This window comes from Tiliqua scincoides, chromosome 1 (genome assembly GCF_035046505.1).
Source record: "Tiliqua scincoides isolate rTilSci1 chromosome 1, rTilSci1.hap2, whole genome shotgun sequence".
Lineage (NCBI taxonomy): Eukaryota > Metazoa > Chordata > Lepidosauria > Squamata > Scincidae > Tiliqua > Tiliqua scincoides.
The window spans coordinates 115,373,077-115,399,682 of NC_089821.1; the positions used below are offsets into that span (position 1 = coordinate 115,373,077).

The following is a 26,606-nucleotide window of genomic DNA, read 5'->3' on the forward strand; positions in this document are numbered from 1 at the left end:
ATCCAAAACTTGCTTATCCTTTAATAAGTCCAGGTTTGTTTGTTTTTTTTCTAAATCAGTGCTGTAATTTATAGAAAATGAAGCCGGTCCCTCAAATGCTCTCTCGTAAGATGTGGTTTTTACACAAATATTGTTTTTATTTTCTCATACAGGGCTTAACAGGAAGTCCCGGAAGCCCAGGATCAGATGGAAAGCCAGGCCCTGCTGTATGTAAATACCATAATTATATGCCGCTCTTGCTGCCACACTTGACCTTTGTAGTGGCTGCATTAGGATAAATGTAGTAGATAATGTAAATTCACTGTTATGCTTTTGGGTTAGACTAGTTAGAGCTCTTCCAAATCTATTTGGATAATGTTCATTTGTTCTACATGGAATTGCTTTCCAAGACATTCTGGTAACCTGAAGTGGTCCAAAATATGGCCACCAAATTTTTGTCTGGGGCTCAATGAGCAGGACACGTGATTTCAATTTTGTGTTACTTCTGAATAACTTGGAACTCGTTTGCTTCCATGGGAAACTGACTGGCATCTAAGATCAGCATCAGAGGCATGTTCTCTGCCATGCCCTTGTGAAACATCAAATTGGCAAATACGTACAGTCTTTATATGCAAATTCACTATCTGCGAATTTGCTTATCTGCAAGGGGAACAATTGCCACCTACCTCTCATTATCTTCGACTCTGTTCTCATTATCCACTAATACTGTACTGGTGCTGCATCAAATGGTGGTTGGTGGTAGGATTGTGGAGAATTGTCAGACACATTTGTGTCCACTTCCAGACTTGCCCCACCATCTTCGGCACCATCTTAGGGACTCCAGCTGAATCTTCACAACCCTGGTGAAGATGAGAGGCTAATGATGAGAGTTCTTTGGAAGGCTACCTGAGGGCTGGGGCTGGGGCAAGCCAAGGGAAAGAGACAGGTGGAGGAGGACTGGTGAAGCAACACCCTCCCCACTGCTGAACTCAGACACCTTAATGTTGGGCCAGCAATGAGTCAAGGGATAGCCAGCATGAAGAAATAGCCATCACTACAACTTTCAACGTATCAAGGGATATCCAGCATGGAGGAGGAAGCATCAGATGTTGAGATGTAAATGAGCCATTGATATCACCCATCCCCATAGACTTCAAGTTAAGATTCAGGTTCTTAAAGGTCATAGTGTGTAGGGTGAAAAATGTCCCCTGGCACCTAATCCCATTTTCCCAATAGGTTCAATGATTCAGTATCCACTAGGTTTTCCAGAAACCTAACCGGATAGAGAACTAACTGTATGTGAGATGGGACCTTCTTAGTGGTAGAGCCCAGATTCTGAAGTGCCGTGAATCCTCAATTTAATGGACATTGATTTAGCAGACTTCAAAAACAACAAATTTGTTAATTTGTTTAATTTTCTGCTTTGTTAGAAATTAATCACATATATTTTGCTCATGCACATTTCATTTGTTTCAATGCATTTGAATTTAATTGACTTTTGGCAGTAATGGACATTCCTTCCCACCTATTTGTCCATTAAATCGAGGTCACACTGAAACCTTTTAATATATAATTGAATATGTGCTGCTCTTTTAGTGCTGCTGTACTTGTGGCTGTTATTTGATTTTATAATTGCAACTAGCATTTAATTCTTGTTTAGCTGATTTATTTTAAGCAATATTGTAAATTTTTAAAACAGCTTTGCTTTTGAAAAAGCATGAGGATAATCATAATATAGTCTCTTTTTCAGTTTTAAGTCGCAATATCACTTTCAGTCCCCATGATCTTTGATATTTCTCTGTTGATCATTAGTTGTGTCCGTCATCCCCCATCCCCCCTCCAGTATCTTTATCTCTGTTGTTAACTGCCATTTGTTTTTGTCAGGGTTCTCCAGGAGAATCTGGGCGAAGTGGCCCTCCAGGTCAAGCTGGTCCAAGAGGTCAACCAGGCGTGATGGGTTTTCCAGGTCCGAAGGGAAATGAGGTTTGTACAATGTACAAAACGTAGTTTTTGCTGACCATATTTGTAGCTTCCATAACTTGTGGTGAATTTATATGGGTAACCTGTAGAAACTTGTTGGAGCTCCATGTGCCAAGTACAGTACATTAACAGTAGTCTTAAAAGTCAAGCTTCCTTTGAAGAGCTTATTAACTACATTTGATGTGGCTAATAACAGGAGACCTGACCTTTCACATGATACTACATATGTGATCACCATTGTAAAATATGAAACTGGGGTTTAAGATTTGTAATTGTGATTCTGTTATCACTTAACTTGAATAATAAACTAGTAGAATGTATTTCACCTGTGCCATCTTTGATCATTTTAGGGTGCACCAGGTAAAAATGGAGAAAGAGGTTCTGCTGGACCCCCTGGTGGGCCGGTTAGTAGAATGACTTTATCTTTCGTAATTACACATTGTTCCTCCTTCTGTTTTTATCTTTGTAAGTGTTACGTTGATGCATAACTAGCTGCTTTTCTTATCATTTCACAGGGACTGCCTGGAAAAGATGGTGAAGCAGGAGCCCAAGGGCCTCCAGGACCAGCTGTAAGTGAATTAGATTCTGAAAAATGAGGTCATACTTTCTTACTGAGTTCATAACAAACATGCTAACTAGTTGCCATTAGTATAAAAAAGCAATGACTAAAACAAGTTGCAACCAGCATATCTGCTCTGTTGGTTGTGGGGGGGGACGGGGACAGTATTCGAGTTCCATCATTGGGCAACAAAGCCCAAACTTCGGAATGGGCTCAGAAACAATATGAGTTCTTTTCAGAGGGACAGAATAATCTTTTCGGGTGGAATAATTTGTTGTAGCTCAGCGCATTTGAAATTTGAAGATGGGCTTGCATATCACAACTTTGATCCTTTTAGAATACCATTTTAACTTTTACTGTATCTTGCTTATGTTAATTGGCATAGCTCTCTCTCTCTCTCTTTTTTAACACAACCCAAGGAAGTTAGGGAAACAAAAAACACTATTAATATTATGGCATCATGCAACAGCAATGTTTTATAATTACTTTTTTCTCTTTTTCTAGGGTCCCACTGGTGAAAGAGGAGAACCAGGATCAGCAGGCCCACCTGGCTTCCAGGTATATTGTAATTTGACTTTTATTGCTTTTTGAATCATTTTTGTCCCATTTAGAAACTGTCAGAAACTTAGCAGAAGTAAAATATGGAAGTTGTTTCCTACATAGAGATATTGCTAGCCCAATCCTTTGCTGGAACAGGGAGGCTGGCTGGCCTTCCATGTACACAAGAGGGGGTTGGGGCTCAGCAGGGGCAAGTGAAATTCCTTCCCCTTACCCCGGGTAACGCCACAGCAGCCCCAGTGGGGCTACTTGATTATGACCACCTCAACAGGTGATGCAGGTCAGTGCAGCCCAAAGCTGCTCTGGGCTGCCCAGGACCAGGGTTAGGATCCGGCACAAGTGCTGGATCCTGACCCTCACCCAGAACTCCTCCATTCTACCTCCCCACCCTCCCCAGACCCCTGTGCCAGCCTGGAAAAACTGGCACGAACCTATCCCTCCACCAGCTCTGCAGGGCCTGGGTGGTCTATGGAGGCCGGCGCACTTCCATGTGCCAGTCTCTCTCCTCCTGAGTCATCGGAGAAGTGCCTTACAACACTTTGTGACACTTGTCAGCCAGCACAAGGGACTTATGCCAGGCCGGCCTAAGGAACCTTTGGGATTGCACCCTAAATCGCATTGTGAAGTTGGAGGTTGCAATCCTGGACTCAGCGTGGTTAAATTTGATCGCAGTCAGTGGAATTTAAGTGGCCTAGGTCAGAGTCAGAAAGCTCAGCCAGGAAAGAACTAATAAATTATCTTAGCTGAACTGTATTTTGTACCCCTCATTGTTCAGTATAACCATTCTGTTGGTTAGTCTTATTAAACAAGGAGAGAGATAAGCAAATTAACAAATTTAGTTCCTGCTCATCTGCAAGAATTGATCATATAAATGATTTGTAAAGACATGCAAACCATAAACTCTCCATCCCCTTGAAATGCTTTCCATCTTATAGAAATACTTTTCAGTTTTCTTAGAATTCCTATTAATGCTTTGTTATACAGCAGAACCCTCCATGTTACCTTCAGACTTCACAACAGGAGAACAATCTTGTTCAGTTTTTCCACAACTGTGCTATAACCCTTGCCAAAGTTACCTGTGCCTTTAGCATACAAAAGGAGGAGTAGAACATATACTTTGCACCCATGTGTTCCTATGTTCCAACCCTGGCATCTCCAGTCAAATGATCCAATGTAGCTGAGACAGATCCACTGCCGATCAGAGCAGACCATAGTGGGTTAGAGCAGCAGTTCTCAAACATTTTCCTGCCACAACCCACTTTGTCAGCCGCAGTAGTTGTGTCACATCCCATAATGCCTTGCCATTTCTGGGTTGTGTCCCATGCAACACCACCTGCATGGCATTCTGGGGCACAGTACTTCCAATGAAGTGGGTTGAACCAGTGCTAGCCAGAATCGCAAGGCATTCTGGGGTGCAATGTGGTCCTGAGACCAACCAAGATTTGGATTGTGACCTACAAGTGGGTCACAGTCCACAGTTTGAGGACTCCTGGGACAGAGGAATCAAGGGTATGACTCCGGATCACAGAAATTCAGGAAAAGCCCTGAAGTTATTCTTTTTAGTGTAGAGAAAACATATGAGAACATATATCACATAGTAATTTTGCCTCTTTAGGGACTGCCTGGCAATGCAGGACCACCTGGAGAGAATGGAAAGCCTGGAGAAGCAGTAAGCTCTTCTTTCTTATCTTCCTCAACTCTCTTTTTCAAGAAATCATATGAAAAACATGGATGAATAGGTATGGAGTGTTGCTTGGTGTGAAGAGTGACATTTAGTAACTCTCATTCTGTGATATGTGCTCTTCAGTCTGAGTGACAAACCAAAAAAATCTAAATGTCATTATGAACTGGCAACACTTGTTCCAGCAGTAAAATATAATCCTCTATCCAAATATAGTTCAGGGAGACAAATTAAATTTCACATTTCCTACAATGATTTCTGACTATGTGTTATATACCCAAGTTCCTAGGTGATATGCTTTTAGAACATTACTCTGAAACTGAAAATATGTATATAAACCTGCCTTCCTTTGGTTCATTACAGGGCCCAAGAGGTGAAAATGGAGTTCCAGGGCCCCCAGGAGTCAAGGTAAATTTTGCCTCTGCATGATACTTAACGACAAGAAATGAGAAAAGCATGCATCATGTGAGCCTTACAGCCCAATCCTGAACTGCCCGTTGTGCGGGGCTTCCATGGCGCCAAAATGACTGCTGTGGCATCCTGAGCATGCCAGGCAGACGCCATTCTTCCCCTTCCCCGGGTAAGGATGAAGCCCCACAATGGGGTTACTTGACTCTGCACCAGCTATTTAGCTGGCGCAGAGTAAAGACACCTCATGTTGGGCCACGAGACCCGACACTGGGCTCTTGGTCAAATAGAGTGGAGCTCTGCAGGTCCCAACACCTCCCATCCGTTCCCTCCCCTGTCAAACCTTCTCCCTGCCTTCCCCTGCCTCCCTCCACCCCGGAACACCTCTCCCCTGCCTCCAAACACCTTTCTGCTGCCAGGTGCTTCAGCCAGAGCTTCTAGCGGTGGTTCGCCAGCCTCTGACTGGCATTGGCTCAGCGTGGGCTCATTGTGGGTTGGCTTTCGTGGGGCCAGTTCCAGCGTTGGGCCAGTGCTAATGGTTGCAGGCATGCTTTACAGCACATTTGTGACAGTGCACACCAGTAGTCAGCTGGCATGCATTCATCTGGATTGGGCCTTAGAGTGCACAAATCTAAAAAGTTTTTATTTTCATCAGGGTGAAAACGGCATCCCAGGTGAACGAGGTACACCAGGTCCTCAAGGTCCTGCAGGAGCTAGAGGTGGACCTGGCCCTGCTGGACCTGAAGGTGGAAAGGTACTTAGAGATTTATTGTATTTTGCCCATCCTTCATGTTCATTTCAAGTCTTTATATTTTGTTCTCATATTGACTCTTATTCAATCATTTCCTCTAGGGCCCTGCTGGTCCTCCAGGTTCTCCTGGGGGTATGGGACCACCAGGTTTACAAGGAATGCCAGGAGAGAGAGGAGGTCCTGGAGGTCCTGGAGTCAAGGGAGACAAGGTATCAACTTTTTATATTTGCATCAATAATTTGATAGTACATACCATCCTAAAATCATGAAGATCAGCAGGATAGCTGGGTGCAGCATTGACCTGATTACTGTTTTTTTTTTTTTTTTACAAATCAGTTTCCAGATGGGGGCATAAAAAACTGTAGGCACTCATTTTTTCTGAAAGTCATACCACCTATATCTAAGGCCATACTCCTCATGCAAAAATCTTTGGTGGGATCTTGAGCTAGCATAGTCTTCTCCTTTCTAGTCTAAGTTGATGTAATTGGAGATGCTTTCATTAAAGATAATAGGATTCGCTTCAAAATAAAAAATCGGACTAGGTTTCATCATTATATTTATATAATAGACTATATAAAACCAGTCCAGTAGCCTAATCCTAACCACAACCTGAGCAGCAGGACTGCTCAGACCATGCTGGATCCCGTGCTGGGAAGGAGCAGGCAGGAGGTCTCCTTGAGATAAGGGGACATTTGTCTTCTTACCCTGGGGAAAGCCCCAGCCTGCGCAATGGGGCTACTCAAATGCACGCCAGCAAAATAGCTGATGCAAGTCCAAGAAGCCTTGTGTCGGGCTTTAGAACCAGGGAGGGGGAATAGGATATGACATGCCCTGCTGCCACTGATTCTGCCCCCTGCTCTCCCCCACCCCGTTACACCTCTCTCCCTGCACCCATTTTGCCCTCCCCCTGCCCCTGTGCTGCCCCGTGGGAGCTCACCTGCTCCATCTGGCAGTCCATTTAAATCCAGCGCCAGTTGGGCACCACAGGCCTTCTCACTGGTGTTCCTTACTCTCAAGGTGTAGCAGAACACTTTATGGCACTTTTGGAACACCCTAGGCCAGCACAGCAAAACCTGGTGTGAACGCCAGTTAGGATTCTGTCCTTAAGAATGGAACTGAGTGCAGCTCACAGACTATTGGTGCTTTAGAAATATTAGAAACAGTTGCAGTAATGCTGATTTTTGTACTATGCAAATATGTTTGTCTTCTGCTTAACAGGGAGAACCTGGTGGAAGAGGTGCCGATGGTTTACCTGGTAAAGATGGCGTTCGAGTGAGTATAACCTATCATGTCATTTGAGTATATCCATGTTTTATATCTTGGTCAATAGGCCAGGCTTTTAACAACCTACTTAATCCTATGAATGCCTACGCAGAAGTAAGTCTCATTAATTTCAATGGGATTTGCTCTAGGCAATTGTGGGTAGGTTTGTAACCTAAGCCATTTAACTGAATATGGCAGAGCATATACTGAGCTGAAAATAAGGATTGTTACTGACTTTCCAAAAGCAGTTCATTGAGGAAGGTGAAAGAGTGAAAGGTGAACTAAATGAATACATTGATCTGGACTTTTTTCCCTCTGGCTTATCCACTTTAATCATTAATGTGGGTTTAATGGAGGCTATGCATTGTGAACCAATGCCAGAGAAAAATTCCCATGAGCAGTCAGTGAGTTCCTCTCACTGAAGCCCTAACATCATAGTCAACTTGGTCTTTCCAAGCTATCTTAGAAAGAATTTTGGACTTTTTACAAGAGTTGTCCTTCCCCTCTTTTGCGAACCTCCCCACCCCTTTTCTCTCGTCGTACATAAGTCACCAAAATTGGTTCTAAACTAGCATGATTAACAGATAAAGACATATATGAGACGGATCCTCCACTCAGTTCCAAACATCCATGTTATATTATCTAAATATCAGCAGATTGTTCATCAAACCCATCAGTTCCTTCTTCAAACCCATCAGTCCCATCAGAGTTCTCATCAAACAGTCAGCCAGTGTCTATTCAGCATCACAAAAAACCTATACCATATTAGACAGGCAAAATCAAAACACAGTAGTATAACAAAGAGTATTCAGAACACTTTAGCATTACAGAGTTTGCTTATGGATTGCCTGATACATTACCTGTTGATAATGTCTTTTTCCTAATTTTGCAGGGTCCTGTAGGTTCCATTGGACCTCCTGGTCCAGCTGGTCAACCTGGTGATAAGGTACTGGTCATTCTAAAATATGTATGTGTTTTAACTGTTGCTGTTTTAGAAAGTCAAATTGTGACATAAGTATTCTTCTTTTCTTTCAGGGAGAGCCCGGCACAGCTGGACCTCATGGCCCAACAGGTCCCCGTGGTGGCCCCGTAAGAATTGCTTTTTATTTGCCATCATAATGTAACCCTAGATTATTCTGTGTTTGGAACGAGTCCCCTCTCTTCTAAAACAAATTTCTCAAGAAAACAATGTAGCCTGATAGAATCCATTAACTTCACAGAGCAATAGTACTACTGAAATTACTTATTGAGTCTGGTAGAAAGTCTGAGGGCACAATCCTAACCGGGTCTACTCAGAAGTCCTATTTTGTTCAATGGAGCTTACTCTCAGGAAAGTGTGGTTAGGATTGCAGCCTTATAGCCCAATCCTATGCATGTCTACTCAGAAGTAAGTCCCATTGGAGTCAGTGGGGCTTATTCCCACGAAAGTGGGGATAGGATTGGGCTGTAAGTGTGGTAGAAATCTAGATCTATGAATGGCTCCAGAACACCTTCCTTTTGGGGGGGGACGGACGACTATATTATGAAAATATAGAGTAAAACTATATACATAGTATATATACTATGTATTTCTATAGTATATAGAAAGAAGGACTACAGTACTTGAAAAAGCAATCCATGTGTAGAGCAATCAAGTGCCAAGGAGTGGTGGCAACCTGGCTTTTACAACCCTTGCCCAGGCAACATAAGCAACAAGATGAACCCAGTTGTGGAATGAGATCTCATATTTCCAAGACTTTGTTTTCAGCTGTTTTATGCATGAGACAAGAGAATAGGTAGGATTCTGTAAACACAGGATATCCCAAGCACATAAGCTACTTTTTTCTTATTCTCATCCCTCTGTCATATTTGCAGGGTGATCGAGGTGAGCAAGGCCCTCCTGGTCCTGCTGGCTTCCCTGGAGCTCCAGTAAGTTTGCAGAATTTTTAGAATACTTTTTGTTGTTTTTTACCTATGGTAACTCTGCTTGTTCTCTTTAGAGAGGAAGTAACTGAAAGATCATTATTATCCCATACTCATGTAGATTTCCAACTCTTTCTTTCTTTCTTTCTTTCTTTCTTTCTTTCTACCATCCAATGGGGCATCTAAGGCGGTTTACAATAAAAAGGAATAGAACAATACAATAAAAGATTAAAGTAATATTAAAACATTAAAACCTAACACAGGTAAGGGCCCAATCCTATGGTCCACACCGTGCCTCCGCATCGCGGACCACAGTCGCAAATGTGCCGTAAGGCATGTTTGTGGGGCTTACCGCCGGGCTCCCGCTGGAAGTAGTTCAGCTCCGGCCGGCACTGAGCCACTGCCCAGCGGGCGCCCGCTTTCAGCAGCTCGGCGGTGCCTGCCACCACCAGGCTGTGGAATGGCAAATGGGGTGGGGACGGGGGCGTTCCGGGGAGGGGGGAGGCCGGCGTGACGCGGAGAGGGGGCAGGGAGGCCGGCGTGACAAGGGGGGCATGCCAGAGGCATGCCTGGGGGCGGGTGGGAGGAGGACCTATGGAGCTCCGCTTCACAGGATCCTTGGTGCTTGTGGAAGCTGCGTGCCTTACACAAGCGCCTTTACTTTAGCGGCGCCCTTTGGGTTACTACTTTGGGCACCTACTCCCAAGGTGCCTCCTGCGGTAGCACGGGAGGTGCTGCATGCGGCGGCAGCCCTCATAGTGCCACCGAGCGGGGGCGCCCCAGGCAGCTCAGGATTGGGCTGCCCCTTAGGATTGGGCTGTGAAACAATCCAACAAACCAAACCCCTATTGATCACCAATTTAAATCAGATTCATTAAAAGTGTGCCAGCCCAGCATGTCAGCAATTAAAAACCAATTGAAATAAAAAAGTCTTAAGGCTCCGCCAAAAGATTTCCAGAGAGCGAGAAGTTCTTAATTCCTGGGGAAAAGAATTCCACAGACATGGAACCACCACCGAGAACGCCCTCTAGCCACCACGCCCCTCGCCTCTGCTGGTGGCAGTCAGAAGGGCCCCCTCTGATGATCATAGAGTTCGGATAGGATTATATAGAAGGAGGTGGTCCCTCAGATATCCTGGTCCCGAACTGTATAGGGCCATAGAAGTCAAAACTAGCACTTTCAGTTAGGCCCAGAAACTAACCAGCAGCCAGTATAGGCACCAGAGAAGTGACCCAACTGAGTCAAACCGACAAGCCCCGGCAACCACATGGGCAGCTGCGTTCTGCACTAATTGCAGTTTCTGAACCGTCTTCAGAGGCAGTTCCATGTACTAGAGCGGCCTTTACCAGTTCAAAGGGACCATTCCCAAATAACTGATTTCAGATTTTAAAAATAAAATGTAATTGTTTCCTCTTTTACCTGCACTGTCGCCTGTGCTTTGCCAGAGGTAGACAAAGGCTAGCATGGTTGGGGAATGGCTGGGACCCAGGTCCATCTGAGGTTAATCCAGAAACTATAACTGTGCCCATAACCTTTGTATTGTGGTGTCAGAGTGACTCTCTCAGGACAGCCCAGATAGGAGGGTGCTCATGAAATTCAGGTTGCCAAGGGCCTCTTGAAACCAGCTTTCAGGGGGGAAAATAAATTTATAGAAATATCTGTCAATAATTGTGAAATGTTTACTTCTGTTTCTTGAGCAAGAAATTACAGCTTTTCATATCACTGTGATTTCACTTTGACAGAACTGTAGTGATCTGTATACTGCAATATGGTGGGCCCTCGCTATCTGTGGAGGACCCTCTGTGGATGCAGATTTTCATGGGTAATGGAATCTGTGGAAAGACTTGGCTGAAAAATGTGCCTTTCAGAACCTCTGGCTTACCTTCTAAAGTGCATGGAGGCTGCACAGAAGGCCTGCTGGAACCTTCTGAAAGGAATGTCCAGTTTTTCGCTAAATCAGAAGTGCCTTTCAGAAGGTTCCAGCAGTATATATATATGAATGAAATGGGCTCTGAATTTGCTAGTGAATCCTAGCGTCCTTTAAGCATTTCTGACATTTCTACACTTGTTCCTGATAAGACTTCACAAAAACAAAGCTCATCAGATTTCATTAGATATTAAAGCATTAAATGTATAAACAACTTGCTTTCACACAGGGACAAAATGGAGAACCTGGTGGAAAAGGCGAGAAAGGCCCTGCTGGTGAAAGAGGGGAACCTGGACCCCAAGGGGCTGGAGGCCCGCCAGGAGGCCCTGGTGCACCGGTAAGTATTCAATGACATATATATTCTACTCTATTATTTTGAATATTTCATAGTCCTTCAACAAGGATAATTCAACAATAAATTTTATCAATACACTGATCACATGGAAATTCTTGTGTTTTGGTGTGTGTGTGTGTGTGTGTGTGTGTGTGTGACTATAACCATGTAACATACTTGCATCCTTTCTAGGGTCCATCTGGTCCACAAGGGGGTAAAGGAGAGCGTGGTTCTCCAGGTCCTCCAGTGAGTATTACTTTTTTGATCTCTCCATTGTCCTCAAGTAAGGAGATTGCATGTTTGAACTCCAGCAAGATATGAAACAATCTGGTCTCTAAACCATGATGGGACATAAAAATTGAAAAAAAAACAAGGAAAAAAAATCATTTTTTTCTACTATAAAACAAAAATAAAATGCGTGGTGTATCCCAAGTCAACTGTCTTTTGGGCTCTGAAAGCTCTCTGACCATGTATCTATGCCAGTGGCTTAACATTTGATGTACTGTATAGTTACACCTCTTCTTTGCAAGTATTCCTATCTGAGTCTTATGTTTAGGTATCTCAAAATATATTAAAAATATATATTTTGCAGCATGGCCCCTTATTGCACAGAGATGCTCTAGAATTAGTATTTGGGTGATATGTTGACCATTGTATTGTGGTCATGTTAACTGTTTGAGTTCATTGCCCTGCAATGGTGGGGATTTTGTCTCTGCCTTCTAATATTGTTGTCAAGTCCAGGGGGTTTACCTATAGAGCAATGGATATGCCAGGTTCTTGTATTCCACTTTTCCATATTTGTTTAGCAATGTTTTTGACTTGGTATTTCTACTGCATGTATGTTTTAGGGTCAGGCTGGCTTTCCTGGTGGTCGTGGCTTACCTGGTCCTCCTGGTAACAATGTAAGAATTACTATATTTTTAGTTCTTACTATACCATTATATGCCTTCAATTTCTTTGGCTTTCAAGTATTTGCTCTAATGTACACAAGTAGCTTCCTTTTCCATCCACATAACTGTCCCTATTCATTTCAATGAAGGCGGCAGACAGACAAAATTATTCATACATGATTCTGCCTCCTCTATTGAAGTGAATGAGAAAACACATTGCACTGAAGATCAATGTGTAAATTATTATTAACAGTATTTATATACCACTTTTCATTTAAAAGTTGACAAAGCGGTTTACAGAGAAATCAAATAATGGTGCCCTGTCCCAAGAGTGCTCACAATCTAAAAAGATGCAAAAGAATACCAGCAGGCAGCCACTAGAAAAGGCAACTGCTGGGGTGAGAAGAGCCAGTTACTATCCCTCTGCTAAATAAAAGAGGAGCACCCACTGGAAAAAGTGCCTCTTACCCAGGTCATATTAAAGTCTATATGGTGTGTTCTGGTCATGGCTTTTGAATTTTTGATCAGCTGATTTGATTTTATCAAATGTTTTAAGATTTTTCCATTACTTATTGTAAAAAAACTAGACCAACCATATTGATGAGCAATAAAGAACATGGAAACCATCTTCTCTATATTTTTGGCTTTCTCTAATGTATGTGTAGAGTACAGTTAATGTACATTTTATGTTCCTTTATATAATGTTCCTTTTTTTTCCTTTTTGCTAGGCCAAGCAAATTTATCACAGCTTTTTGTAACAAAAGTTCTTCATTCCTCTGATAATTCTAATGGTAATTTTTTCTAGCGTGAATTCAAAGGCTGTACTTCTGTATTCATTTAAAAATACTAATTTATAGGGCAACCCTGGACCACCTGGCAACTCAGGTCCCGCAGGCAAGGATGGCCCACCTGGTCCAGCTGGTTCAACTGGCCCCTCTGGTAGCCCAGGTAGCCCAGGTCCAAAAGGTGAGCCTGGTTCGCCTGGTGAAAAGGGTCCATCAGGTGCAAGAGGAGAACCAGTAAGTAATGCTGATTTCCTGTTTTCCTGCATTTTCTCGTTGCTGCTACTTCAAAATTGCAATTATGTTGATCTCACGCACTGACCTGTATTATCTATATGAGTAGATGATAAATAACTAGTGCTTACAGCTACCTGGTCCTAGAAGTTCTTCTGATGAATATGGGAAAATGTTACAAAAGCTTACATTGAACAAAGATATATTCCAGCATCTTTATAGGTCATAAGGAATAAAAACTGAGTCCTATGAATAGACTTAGTTTGAAGTTCAGTTTCCAGCTATAGCCAAAAAAGAATTTTTACCAAAATTCTCAGTCTGTACCTCCTCAGCATTCTCCCTTTCCCAGACACTTCTGTCAATAGTTAAGTTTCCCCCTGCCCTTTCTGTAAGCCCTATGGAAGTTTGGACAGCTTTTCTTTAGTGCCGTCTGTCTTCAACCCCTTGACCCAGTCAGATGATAATCCAAGCCATCTTTTAAATTATTTATATCAGGGTCGCTCAAACCCTGGCCTGTGGGCCAGATTCAGGGTTTGGGAGGATCCATCTGCCCTGTTAGCAGACCTTTCTGTTCTGCCCGGGCTCCATGGGAAGTCCTCCTTGTTTAGGGGACATGGATGCTCAGGGATGCATCCATTTGCCTGGATGTCCTATTGTGCAGCCTTCTGGGACACTGGGTAGCAGACATAACTGCCCAGAGCATCCCCGTCCCTTGAATGAGGAGGAGTTTGCGCAGCCCCTGGGTGGAACACTTGGATGCTGTTTGGATGAGGATCGCATTCCCAGCGCATAACGGTTGCAAATTTGAAAGCTACTGATTAAGATTATTGTGACTTATCTGCATGAGCCTTCTCTTCAGTGGGCCTGAGGAGGAGACTGAAAGCCTTGTTTTGCTTTTGAATAACCACAGTTACACAGTTAACCATTACATTCAAACTGTAGTTTGATCAAACTATGGTTACTTGAAGCAAACCACTGTTTGGTTTGTTAACTAATCGTAGTTTAAACAAACCACAGTTCCCCTAATGGGAACATACAGGGAACTCTGATTACTTCAAAAATGGGCACGGAAGATTTCACTCATCATCTTTTGTGCATGAAGGAGAAGAACAAGAGAGAAAGGAAAATGAATGAACCAAAATCTTGAGGAGGCGTGTAGCCCAATCCTGAGCCGCCCAGAACTCCGGGACCCGGCGGCTCCACAGAGAGCTCCCGCAGGATCCTGCACCTCCCACGCTACCGCGGGAGGCTCCTCGGGAGAAGGGACATTTGTCCCCTTCCCCCTAGTAAGGGAAGCAGCCCCGCAATGGGGCTACTCACTTTAGCAGCGACCTTTTGGTCGCCACTAAAGTAAAGGCGCTCGTGTAGGGAGAACAGCCCTGACCAAGTGCCTTGGATCCTGTGGAGCTCAGCTCCACGGATCTGCCTCTCCCCGCCCCCTGACACGCCTCCTCCGTGCCCCCAGCCACTCCTCCCCCATCCCCAGAACGCCTCAACCAAGCCCCCATCTCCCGTTCCACAGCCTGTCTGTCAGGGAGACCGCTGAGCCGTGGAACCTGGGCGCCCGCCGCGTGCTGGCTCAGCACCGGCCGGAGCTGGGCTAGCTCCGGCGGGAGCCTGGCAGTAAGCCCTGCAAACATGACTTACGGCACATTTGCGACTGTGGTCCGTGCCACGGAGCCACAGCGCGGACCACAGGATCGGGCTCTCATTCTCATAACAATGAACCATGAATTTGTCTTTAGTGGGCCCATGTCTCTACCATGGTTTGATGCTATTCTCTTGATGCTGTCCTCTGTTTCTTAAAACTAGAAAATATGTCCCATACCATGGACAATATTTTTTCTACCATATCTTGATTTTTAAAAATGGTAGGGCCATCAGGACTAAATAAAGACTCTATGTAGACACATGATGCTACAACCAGGCTATCATATGTACCCTTAGAGACTTCATATGACCTTGATGGTCTTATTTTTTAAAAGCATTTCTTAAGAAATATTTCTTTCTTTGGACTTAATTTCTCCTATAGGGTGCACCAGGTCCATCAGGACTTATGGGGCCATCTGGACAACGTGGCATTGTAGGATTGCCAGGCATGAGAGGTCAACCAGGCCCTGCTGGTCTGTCAGGTCCAAAGGTAAAGCTTGTGTTATTTTAAGCAATCCAGGATTAAAATCACAGTGTCAAATAAACATTAGTTTCAATTACCTTGATTAAAAAAAGAGATGTCCTGCCTTTGTAAATACTCTGAGGAGGTCCTGTACATTTATGGGACGTACCTGATGAGAAGCTTATATGTACAATGCAAAAAATAACTCCAAAATTTATTTGCAAAAAAAAACTTGCCAGTGTCACATTGTAATGGTCTATATAAAAATTATTTGGACCCTTTCATTTGACTGTGCTAATAGTTCTAAAGAAAGCTCCCTTAAGACAGAACTTTTTTTATTTAAAAACAGGCAGGCAGACAGGCAGGCATGCAGACAGACAGACAGACAGACAGACAGACAGACAGACAGACAGACAGAGGAGTGCTGCCCAAAAATTTGCACTTGTAGAGGGAAGAGAACGTGGATCGGAAATAAAAAGTTTCCTTATTCTGCTAGTCCTGCCTTTCTTATAACGCATTGTTCTGCCTTAATTTCAACAGAACTCTTGGTTTTGCAAAATGTCAGGGTTCTAGATTCAGTAGGATTTTTGGTATATGATCTGAAGTCTGTTTACCTTGCAGCAGATGTATAATTTAATGTTTGTGTGAAAACTATCTATTAAAATGGGCATGCTTTCAAAATCTTCCTATTCTGTCTATCACCATTGTTTGAAATGAAATAGCATGGGAACAGCAAAAAAGTGTGGACATCTAATAGGAATGAATTGTTCAAGGACATTTTCTGATGCCATGTATTTTCTGAAGGATTACTTATGAATGCATTATTAGGTATCATTTACAACAGAAGCATGTCATCCATTGATTTTTCATTTTCCCATTTAGGGTGAAGATGGCAAGCCAGGAATCAATGGTGCCCCAGGAGAACGAGGTCCACCAGGTCCACAAGGGCCTTCTGGCATTAGTGGACCACCTGGAGAATCAGGCAGAGATGTGAGCAGATGATTTCACATTTGTTGTACCTCAGAGATATATGTTGATTGCCCATAGAAGAATACTGTGCAAACCAAATGAAGAAAATCTCATTCATGTATCTGTCAGCCCTGTAAGCCAGTATATAGACTAGTGAGGCCTGATTCTTGAAAGTTAATTCACATCCATCCATATTGTTTGATTTCTCTATGCTGGGTTACTGTGAGGGACAATCGAATGTGTGAACGATTCCATTGAAAAAACAATGTATTCTCAGGTGATATGAAAGGTCTACCTATGACACATCTGTGACAGCCCATTATTACAGAGAAAACATAGCCTCATGTTGTTGTCACCATGATGAACCCAAATATTTGAACAGGTCATATAATGAGTGACCAGTCTTAGAAACACTGTGGCGATACAAAGTTTATGTTTTTCCATTTGTCGGTTTCTTCCATAGCTTTGGATTTATGTTCATATTAACATATAATATTTTGTATTTCCCAGGGTAACCCTGGATCAGATGGTTTGCCAGGTCGCGATGGATCTTCAGGACCAAAGGTGAGAAACCACCTCATCAGCACATATATGTGTGGTGTACAATAATTGTGGTTGCTACGGCAAGACTTTAATCAATACTAGCATGGACCTGCACTGAACTCACCGTAATTTACTAAATAAATGCTAATTGATGCTGATAATTTTCTCCCTAGGGTGATCGTGGTGAAAATGGTTCCCCTGGTTTACCTGGGGCCCCTGGTCATGTTGGTCCCCCAGGAAATCCTGGTGCACCTGGAAAAAATGGTGACAGAGGACATGCAGTAAGTATAAAATCAATTGTTGAATCCTATTGTGTTTATGGTGCAGTGGCAAAAAGGCGGAGTACTAACAGTGAGTGGCATTTCTCCACCTTCCTCTGATAACATTGCCCTTTTTTAACCTTATAAAGAGAAACAAACTAACAGCAATGCTGCAGAGGAGAAGAGACTCCTTTAAAAGATTTAGCTTGTTCAGTTAGTCGTTTGGAATTCATTTAGATGAACTAATTCCTCTTGCTCCCATTCTTTAACAACTGCAAACGTAATCGCATGCATCTAAAACCCATTTGCGATCCTGGATTTTCCAAGGTTTCCAAATGAGATGGTTGCCAATTGAGATGGTATCAAAGGTATTGGGGGAGTGGCAATAACAACCCCTAAAGCTAAATCTAGAGGAAAGCACTAGACTATAGGTTTTTGTGAAAAGAAATGGGATGTAGAAGCTCCTATAGGCAGCGTTTACAAATTATGTGTGATGGTAAATTTAAGGGCATATTGGCTGTTATGCTGATATTCTGTCTCCTTTCTAACACATGGATTAATATCTAGAAAAAATTATGTTGGACTCTGGTGTGACTTTAGCCCCTTATGCATTTTCATTGCTCTTTTCCTACAGGGTCCAGCTGGTCCTGCTGGCCCCAGTGGCCCTGCTGGTGCTCGTGGCGCTCCTGTAAGTCTCCCAATCAGAATTTCCACTCACTGTATGTTACAACTTCTCTTTAATCTGAAATGTGTTTTAACTTTCCATCAATATGTTTCTGAAGGGTCCTGCTGGTGCACGTGGTGACAAAGGTGAAGCTGGTGAACGTGGTCTCAATGGAATGAAGGGCCATCGAGGTTTCCCTGGTAACCCAGGACCCCCTGGTCCAGCTGTAAGTCTTTAGAACTTGGTTGATTTGTGTCAGAGGAAAAAATGCTAGATTTTCAGCATAATCCCAGCAGAAAGCACAGTAACATGCAATGCTTGCTATCTGATGCATGTCTTTTCAGAAGTAAGTCACACTGAAGTATCAGAAATTCCTACAGAATTGTACTAAAATGGCTAAATGTACTAAAAAAAAATTTTTCCCAATTTCACTGTGAAACTCATAAACAGTTGCATATTTTGGTTGAGAAAACCAGAAATGAAGTTATAAACCTAACTGCAATTTTCTAATCTGTCTCTGGTATGTCTCTGGTAATTAGCTGGTATGGGCAGGGGGTGGTTCGAGGGCAGGAAGGGAGGATCTCAATGGCAGTTGTGCACACCAAGATCCTAGCCCGCTTCTCCTGGCCTGACACACCCCCAACGCCCCTCAGACTTGCGCCAGCTGCCAGGTAAATGGCTGCAGTAGGTCCAAAGAGACCCATTGGAGGCCAGGCAGTCTATCGGGAGATAAGTAAAAAGATTTTTACTTAGCTCTCCTGGGCCATGTTGACCACAGCATACAGTGCACATTCCGTTAGGGGACAGGATTGGGCTCTTTGTGTATTAAGAGTATAAGAGCTCTGCTGGATCAGACCAATGTCTATCTAGCTCAGTTACCGTATTTTTCACTCCATAAGATGCACTTTTTTCCCCCAAAAAAGTGGGGGGGGGGGAATGTGTGCGTCTTATGGAGCAAATACTGCAAAGCTGCAGGCGTTCTCAGGGCAGCAGAGCCTCCTTGGCAGGTGCTTCTGCCCCTGACCAAAGTCCTGCCTGCGCTCAATGGTAATGCAAATGCAAATGCAATGGTAATGCAAATGCAAATGCAAATTGTAATGCAAATGTTCAGCGCTTAGTGACAATGCACTTGCAGAAAAATACTACAGTACCTCATTCTACCAGTGCAAGGATGATAAAGCAGAAAAGGCTAGCATATAAAATTCCTTTTAAACTAGAGGTAGTAAAATATGCTAAGGAGCATGGAAACAGAGCAGCGGAGAGACATATTTTATTACACTATTTGGTTCAGAATATTTTTTTTCCTGTTTTCCTCCTCTAAAAACTAGGTGCGTCTTATGGTCAGGTGCGTCTTATAGAGCAAAAAATATGGTACTTTTTTCCACACAGTAGCCAACTGGATTATTCTGGGAAGCCCACAATTGAGCTATTGGTCCCTCAGCTACTGGGGGCATACTGTATCTAAGCCTGGAGTTTCCACTGAACTTATTGGATAATAGTAATTATTAGATCTATCCAACGCTAATCTGTGCCATTTTTAAAGTCATCACCATATGGCGTAGTAATGAATACTAGTGAATGAGAAGAAAAAAGGTAGAGTTGTAAAATACAGTGAAGAATGCCATCTCTGGATTTGACTATATGTCATTGTCTTAACAGGGTGCCCTGGGTCCCGTAGGTCCAAGTGGAGGTCCAGGCCCTGCAGGTGCTAGAGTAAGTACGCCTCCCTATTCAATCTAAACTATATGCAATGCATGTTCAAATTATGGCTAGACTATTAAGAAAGAACTAACGAATTTTGCATCTGTTCTAAGGTAAAAGTAATATTTCATATCATTATGATAGCCATGTCTAAACTAAATGTGTATATCATTTCAGAGTACATGAATAGTGCAAACAACATCTTATTTCTTATTCTGTTTAGGGTCCCCCTGGACCAGGTGGTCCTCCTGGAAAACCTGGTACAAGTGGCTACCCTGGCCCCATTGGTCCACCAGGTCCTCGAGGGAACAGAGGTGAATCTGGATCTCCGGTAAGCAAATCAACACTCCTTGAGATGTGAAAAGAACCATCTTCTTAAAAGCAATATTCTAGTTGCCACTGCACTTAGGAAACTTAGTGCAAGCCAAAGAAGAGTGAAAATTCAAGAAAGCAAAATGAAATCTGTGTTTAGATGGTATCAGAACTCAATAAAAAGTGACAAAAATAATGGCTGCAATCTGGCAGAGATTACTGTACTTAAAGCCAGTAGGTTCTACCCCAACATTTCCTTCTCTTGACAGAAACAACTTCATGAAGAATCTCCTTTAATTAAAGAAAGGAACTTGGGATATAAGCGACTAATTTATAGTTGCTTAAGCACACCTAGCTTTGTGGTGCATTCTGACCAAAAATTTCTCTGTCAATATTGTAAAGGGGAGACAGAGCCATTGTTACCACCCCATTCCTGTTGAAATAGAAACTTGATGGTACCAGCATCTACTAATGCGGCAGCATCCAACTAGCTAGCTATCTACCAAGAACTGATGATGATGGTCACACGTGCATACAGGACCATCTGGGACACCGGTGAAGGTTCCTCGGCCTGACCTCACTGCTCCGTTACTATGATTTATTTAGATTCATATACTCAGCGTGTTCCTAAAGTTCAAGTCAGGTAGCAAAAATGTTCTTGCCTATTTTACCCTGCTTGTGAAGTAGGTCACATTCTTTTCACTGTTTTCAGTAATACTGAACAAATTACAGTTGTTCACATATCACAAACACAACCCTACTGGGGAAATACCAGTTCTTTCTGTCTGAATAATCATATTCACAACCATGAGAAAATTCTATTGAAAAGGAATCAATATTGATTCCGCACTTCTGTGATGATAATTGGCATCAGATTTTGCCTTACCATGCCAGCAAAGCTTGATTGTTCCTTTACTTTGCATATAGATATGGACCCAATGTTGATGTATTTGGGCGTTGTTATTACTTTGTTTTATAGGGTTCACCTGGTCATTCTGGTCCACCAGGGCCTCCTGGTCAACCTGGAGCTCCTGGCCCATGCTGTGGTGGTGGTGCTGAGGTTGCAGGTGTCACTGGTGAGAAAGGACAATTCTATTATGGAGACGAGCCATCGGATGACAAAATCACCATGACTGATGTTATATCTTCACTGAAATCTATTAATAGCCAGATTGAAAATATCGTAAGCCCTGATGGCTCACAGAAGAACCCAGCACGTACCTGTAGGGACCTAAAGTTCTGCCATCCTGAATTTCCAAGTGGTATGTTTTATTACATTTTTATTTAGATCATAGTGAAGTAACATCATAATAATTATATCGTCCAGGAAGAACTAAATAAGAGGCACAGAACTGCTGCCACTCCATAGATTGTATCTTAAAGTTTCCTTCCTCCAGAAGGAGTAGTCCATCTTTCCAGAGTGCAGTGTCCTTCCTCTAGAACAGAGGTGTCCAAACATTTTGGCAGGAGGGCCACATCATCTCTCTGACACTGTGTCGGGGGCCAGGAAAAAAAAGGATTAATTTACATTTAAAATTTGAATAAAATTACATAAATGTATTTATTAGAGATGGAATTTATATGAATGAATGAAGGTCTTGCAGTAGCTCAAGTATGAGCTTTCCTTTGCTGCCACTGCTGCATCACAGTTATGAAACAGCAAGCAGTGAAGGGAACCCTTGCTTCGCAGCTCACGCAAGTGATCAAACAGTTGCCCTCACACTGAGAGCAGCTGTGTCAGATCAGCATGGGCTCCAGCAAGCCTCCAGATGGCCAAAGTCTCATTGGAGACTGGGCGCTCCCCATGGGCAGGATTGGGGCTGCAAGTGGCCCCAGGGCCGGGGTTTGGGCACCCCTGCTCCAGAAGAAGAAAGCTTTAGGACACCACCCCAAGTCTCTCCCTTTCCTTTTTCTTGTATCAGCTAGTGCAGTGTTTCTCAAACTGTGGGTCATGAACCAATTTCAGGTGGGTCCTATTCATTTCAATATTTTATTTTTAATATATTAGACTTGACACTACCATGGTACATGACTGCATTTGGGGAAATGTTACAGATCTGTACTTTTAACAGGCTGCTCTGTATAAGCTTTTAACAATTATAGTCAATGGGGTTTATTCCTGGGTATGTGTGAATAGGATTGCAGCCTAGGATAGTTGAAAATTTTCCTGCTTGATGATGTCACTTCCGGTCATGACATCACGTCCGGTGGGTCCTGACAGATTCTCATTCTAAAAAATGGGTCCTGCTGCTAAAAGTTTGAGAAGCACTAATCTAGTGATAGAATACGTGGTGTGTTTTCATTACATTGTTTCCTTCATTGATGGCAGCTAATTATATGACATGGAAGTGGGAATATATTGCTTTATTAGAAAAAGGGAGGAAGGAAACACTGAAGGCTGGTCCTTCTAGCTGATGCTTAATAGATGCCAAATATAATAATTAAATTTTATTCATGTCTTGGATATGATATGATTATTAAATGGTAGAACATTTGTTAAGAATAACATAGAATTCTGCCTTAAAGTCATCAAGTTTATCAAGAAAGAATTCAGGGTAGCAAGAGCAAAGTCATAAGTTTTCCAGTTCTTTCTCTTACTTTACAGTGAATTTGCCCTAACTGACCAAAGTATAATACAGAAAACCCTTCCAACTCTCACATAAATGATAGTTATTAGGAATTGCGACCTCCACACAGACACACACAAGCAAATATACAAATAGACACAGACACACACAAGCAAATCTGTAGAGGCATTACATGATTGATAAACATATTGCTCATTATACCCAGATTCTGCCTCTATTTTGCTCTAACTACTTATTGCAATGTCATATGATTTTTTAAAAAAATTTCCTCTGGATTCTTCACATGGGACCAGAACTGGGTGCATTAGAAGTACTATCAACATATAACCAAACTGTTCAATATGCATGAAAATGTAAATGAAGAGAAGCGAAGGGAGGGGCTGGCTGTTATTCAGTTGAAACAGATTTCAAAGGAAGTGTTAAGAACTTGTTACTAATATGGTTTTGACACAACTTAATTAAGAGTAAAAACTAATAGAAGAATCATGCAAAATAACATAATATAGGTTTCATATTTCCAAGATGCTAACGAAGAATGAATAATCACATCCTTGTGACAAGTGCAGAACATCTTTGTGCTGTGTCCCTGTAGGGGAATATTGGATTGATCCTAACCAAGGCTGCAAATTGGATGCTATGAAAGTTTATTGTAATATGGAAACTGGAGAGACATGCATTCACGCCACTCCCAGAAGCATCCCACAGAAGAACTGGTGGACAACTTCAGGACCTGAAAAGAAGCACATTTGGTTTGGGGAGTCTATGAATGGTGGCTTCCAGGTAGGTAGATCTATATTCCTTGGATGAGTACATTTGATCAGAAAGTATACTGCAGTTGTTTCTCAATGAAGCTGATTTTGTTGCACTTTCTTTTGATTAAATGATTCAGTGGTTGATCAAAAAGCAAGCTAGAAACAGGAGTTGATGATTACAACAAACCTTTTCTGTTTACACTACAGTTCAGCTATGGAGATCCAAACCTTCCAGAAGACATTTCAGATGTCCAGCTGGCATTCCTTAGAATTCTCTCCAGTCGAGGTTCTCAGAATATCACCTATCACTGCAAGAACAGCATAGCTTACATGGATGAGGCCAGTGGGAATGTGAAGAGAGCACTGAAGCTTATGAGTTCTACCGACAGCGAAATCAAGGCAGAAGGAAATAGCAAATTCACATACACTGTTCTAGAAGATGGCTGTACTGTAAGTAACCACCTTTCCAGGTCTGATGCAGCCACAGTGCAGCCTCAGGGCAAGGAAACAAATGTTCTCTTACCTTGAGGAGGTCTCTGTGACTGCTCTACATTGCACAGTGGCATACCTGAGAGGGGGGCAAGGGAGACAAATGCCCTGGGTGACAGGCAAGGAGGACAGCGCCACGCCACCATCCACCCTCGTTGCAATCAGGCACTTTCTCCAGAGGCATTTTGAGGGCCTGGGAAGCAGCACACTGCCTCCCCAACCCTCGGAAGGCCTTGTTAAGACCTCAGAGGGCCAAAAACATTATTTCTGGTTTTACAGAGGAAACTGGAAGAGACTTTTTAAGAAGACCTTCTGAGGGTTGAGGAGGCTTCCCTGGCTCTCGGAAAGCCTTCTAAGGGCATTAAAACATCACTTCCAGTTTCCTTCACGAAAGCGGAAGTGATGTTTTTTGACCCTCCGAGGCCTTTACAAGGTCTTCTGAGGGTCAGGAGGATGAGTATGGCCTCCCTGGGCCTCTGGAAGGGAGGCAGGGGGGTGACAGCCCACCAATGGGGGGGTGGCAGCCAAGCCAGTGGGAGGGAGGGTGGCAGCCTGTGGTCGTGGCCCTGGGTGGTACCGGGGCCAGGATCACCACTGACTCTGTACATACGAGAATATGCTATTTGTCACCAAGGAATATAGTTATATTTTGTTATAGTTTAAAGGGTATTTCACAGATTTTAGAATAGCTGAACCCATTAATTGGAATTTGAAGACAGCAAAGTAAATCATTTAGTACAATGTTTGCTGGGACAAAGACAGTGCCTCAGACCCTCACTCATAAGACTGGTGACGATACCAATCTCCTTTGCTAGACCTGTGACTAGCTAGCCTGACTTGAATGGACTAACTAATGTCTTAGCTATTTCTTGGAAGCTATAGCAGCAGCAACACTAGCCCTTTTCCTATATTTATGTACAGTGAAATAAATGTGCATGAAGGGGATGACATTGCTGTTGCCGGGTCCCTCCCAATTTGGGCTTACTGGTAAGACATGCATGAAGGCTTTTCACACATAATTGTCTGTGTGTGTGGAGGTCTTCCTGTGACTGGAAACCATGCCATTGCAATATAGCCACCACCATCATCATGCCCATTAATTTCACCCCCAAGGAAATGGGCTCCTATCGTACTGGACAGCAGAGATGCAGAAAATACAGCTGAAAGGGAGTCCATTGCTTTGACTAACAAAGAAAAAACAAACAAACTTGGGGCCACTTCAGACAGTCTACAGGAATTGTGAGTGAAGATACATGAGTGAGTTACACAACTCATTTCCCAAGCTTTCAGATCTTGTATACGGTAGGAAGGGAGCAGAGCCTTCTATCCCTACATTGGAAGAATGCATATTTGCATCTCTCCCGGTCCTGCACTTGCAGGAGAAAAATGAGGAAGAGAATCCTGAGTTGCTCACAGGACTGCTTTCACTGCTGAGGAATCTAAAGTGAGCCCAAGCAGACTTAACGCGAAGCACCTCTAAGATTTTTAAGTATGTTCTTTTTACATTTCACAGAAACACACTGATGAATGGGGCAGAACAGTTTTCGAATACAGAACACGCAAGACGATGAGATTGCCTGTGATAGATATTGCACCCTTTGACGTTGGCGCTCCTAATCAGGAATTCGGTGTGGACATTGGCCCAGTTTGTTTCTTATAAACCAAGAATAATGCTCATTCTGAACCCAGACAAACAAATTCACACTCCATCTTTGCTCTTCTTGTTTTAACCTTGTCAACTACAGTGTTAGAGTCAAATCAACTGTATCCCAATTATTTATTTTTACCAAATTCTGGAGAGGAAAAAAAAAAGATAAATTGACATAAAGGGTTACCATTTTCTTATTTTGCTCTTTCACAAAGTACAACCAAATGCCTTTTGCTCTATTCTCTTTCACCAAAATCCCATCTTCAAAACAAATAACTCCATGGTGCTACGTTACAACTTCAACACTCAATACAGCAAAACTGTGTAATGTTAGTTGAAAGCTTTCCCACCAATCAAGCACTGACGGATTTCAGCATCCAAGTTTACCCTCCATTCTAAGATGCAGTTCCTAAAGCTAGAGCTAACTCCCTGTTTCAACTACCTCAACATGGACAGAAACTGGGATGACTTTGATGATTCACACCAAGAAAGCAAAACCAAAACAAGTTGGAACCAATAAATACATCTGGCCAAATTGTCGTTTCTGTACTGATTAGTGATGAACAGAGTACAGTCCATCTGAAGAAGCGAATGCCCTAGTGTCAACTGACTCATAATTTTATTGCTGGACTGCGTTACATTTTTAAGGGTGCTCCTATACTTTCCTGTCATTGCTGGTCAAGACCACTAAAATTAGGGAAGTGTAAAAAGATTAATGTGATGGTGCTACTTGTGTATTTTTCACTTCTAAATCTGCAAGCCAGGTTTATTGACTTGCATTGAAACATCAAGGCTTGACAACACTTGTAAATGTCTCTCATCGACCGTCTTATCATTGGTAGGCCATTGCTGAGGGTTTTTCTTCACTCTGTAAAAGTCAATAAAGATGCAAAATCATGAGCTTCTTTCATCACATTAACACACTTATAGTGTTGGAGGCTAACCATCTTTGTAAGCTTTTATACGGTTGTTGGTCTTTTTCCTTACAGAGATACATAATAAAATATTGTAATAAAACACCTACTTGTCTTGTTTGTGTATGATGCTTTCTGTAGTCTTCAGGATCAACAAGGACTATCTTAAAGATATAACAACAACACTACAGTTTTATACAGTGTCACCCAAGTATATAGTAATGTAGCAAATTAGGCCATTCTTCCTCCAAGAAATGTAGTATCAACTATCAAATTTCTGCAAAGGAGGAGGAGCGGGTCACGGGATAGTAAGCAAATACAGTGATTAGACATCATTCCAGAGACTAGTGACAAGAGAGAGTTGGAATTTGAAGGAAAGGTTCATTTTTAGTTCTGAAAATCATT

At 42.7% G+C, this 26,606-nt stretch overlaps 1 protein-coding gene across 1 annotated transcript in view; it reads left to right on the top strand.

The window, feature by feature from the left end:
• COL3A1 (collagen type III alpha 1 chain) overlaps nucleotides 1–26,306 on the top strand; it is an 89,434-nt gene extending 63,128 nt beyond the window's left edge. Inside the window, exons 23-51 of the mRNA XM_066612003.1 lie at nucleotides 153–206; nucleotides 1,864–1,962; nucleotides 2,310–2,363; nucleotides 2,475–2,528; nucleotides 3,023–3,076; nucleotides 4,692–4,745; nucleotides 5,121–5,165; nucleotides 5,821–5,919; nucleotides 6,018–6,125; nucleotides 7,135–7,188; nucleotides 8,072–8,125; nucleotides 8,215–8,268; nucleotides 9,034–9,087; nucleotides 11,238–11,345; nucleotides 11,535–11,588; nucleotides 12,191–12,244; nucleotides 13,090–13,251; nucleotides 15,281–15,388; nucleotides 16,244–16,351; nucleotides 16,841–16,894; nucleotides 17,047–17,154; nucleotides 17,768–17,821; nucleotides 17,916–18,023; nucleotides 19,457–19,510; nucleotides 19,722–19,829; nucleotides 20,790–21,072; nucleotides 22,991–23,178; nucleotides 23,358–23,600; nucleotides 25,153–26,306. Of these exons, the coding sequence (XP_066468100.1) occupies nucleotides 153–206; nucleotides 1,864–1,962; nucleotides 2,310–2,363; nucleotides 2,475–2,528; nucleotides 3,023–3,076; nucleotides 4,692–4,745; nucleotides 5,121–5,165; nucleotides 5,821–5,919; nucleotides 6,018–6,125; nucleotides 7,135–7,188; nucleotides 8,072–8,125; nucleotides 8,215–8,268; nucleotides 9,034–9,087; nucleotides 11,238–11,345; nucleotides 11,535–11,588; nucleotides 12,191–12,244; nucleotides 13,090–13,251; nucleotides 15,281–15,388; nucleotides 16,244–16,351; nucleotides 16,841–16,894; nucleotides 17,047–17,154; nucleotides 17,768–17,821; nucleotides 17,916–18,023; nucleotides 19,457–19,510; nucleotides 19,722–19,829; nucleotides 20,790–21,072; nucleotides 22,991–23,178; nucleotides 23,358–23,600; nucleotides 25,153–25,299 (2,778 nt within the window). The 3' untranslated portion in view covers nucleotides 25,300–26,306. The remainder of the gene's footprint in view (nucleotides 1–152; nucleotides 207–1,863; nucleotides 1,963–2,309; nucleotides 2,364–2,474; nucleotides 2,529–3,022; nucleotides 3,077–4,691; nucleotides 4,746–5,120; nucleotides 5,166–5,820; nucleotides 5,920–6,017; nucleotides 6,126–7,134; nucleotides 7,189–8,071; nucleotides 8,126–8,214; nucleotides 8,269–9,033; nucleotides 9,088–11,237; nucleotides 11,346–11,534; nucleotides 11,589–12,190; nucleotides 12,245–13,089; nucleotides 13,252–15,280; nucleotides 15,389–16,243; nucleotides 16,352–16,840; nucleotides 16,895–17,046; nucleotides 17,155–17,767; nucleotides 17,822–17,915; nucleotides 18,024–19,456; nucleotides 19,511–19,721; nucleotides 19,830–20,789; nucleotides 21,073–22,990; nucleotides 23,179–23,357; nucleotides 23,601–25,152) is intronic.
• Nucleotides 26,307–26,606: the final 300 nt, after the last annotated feature.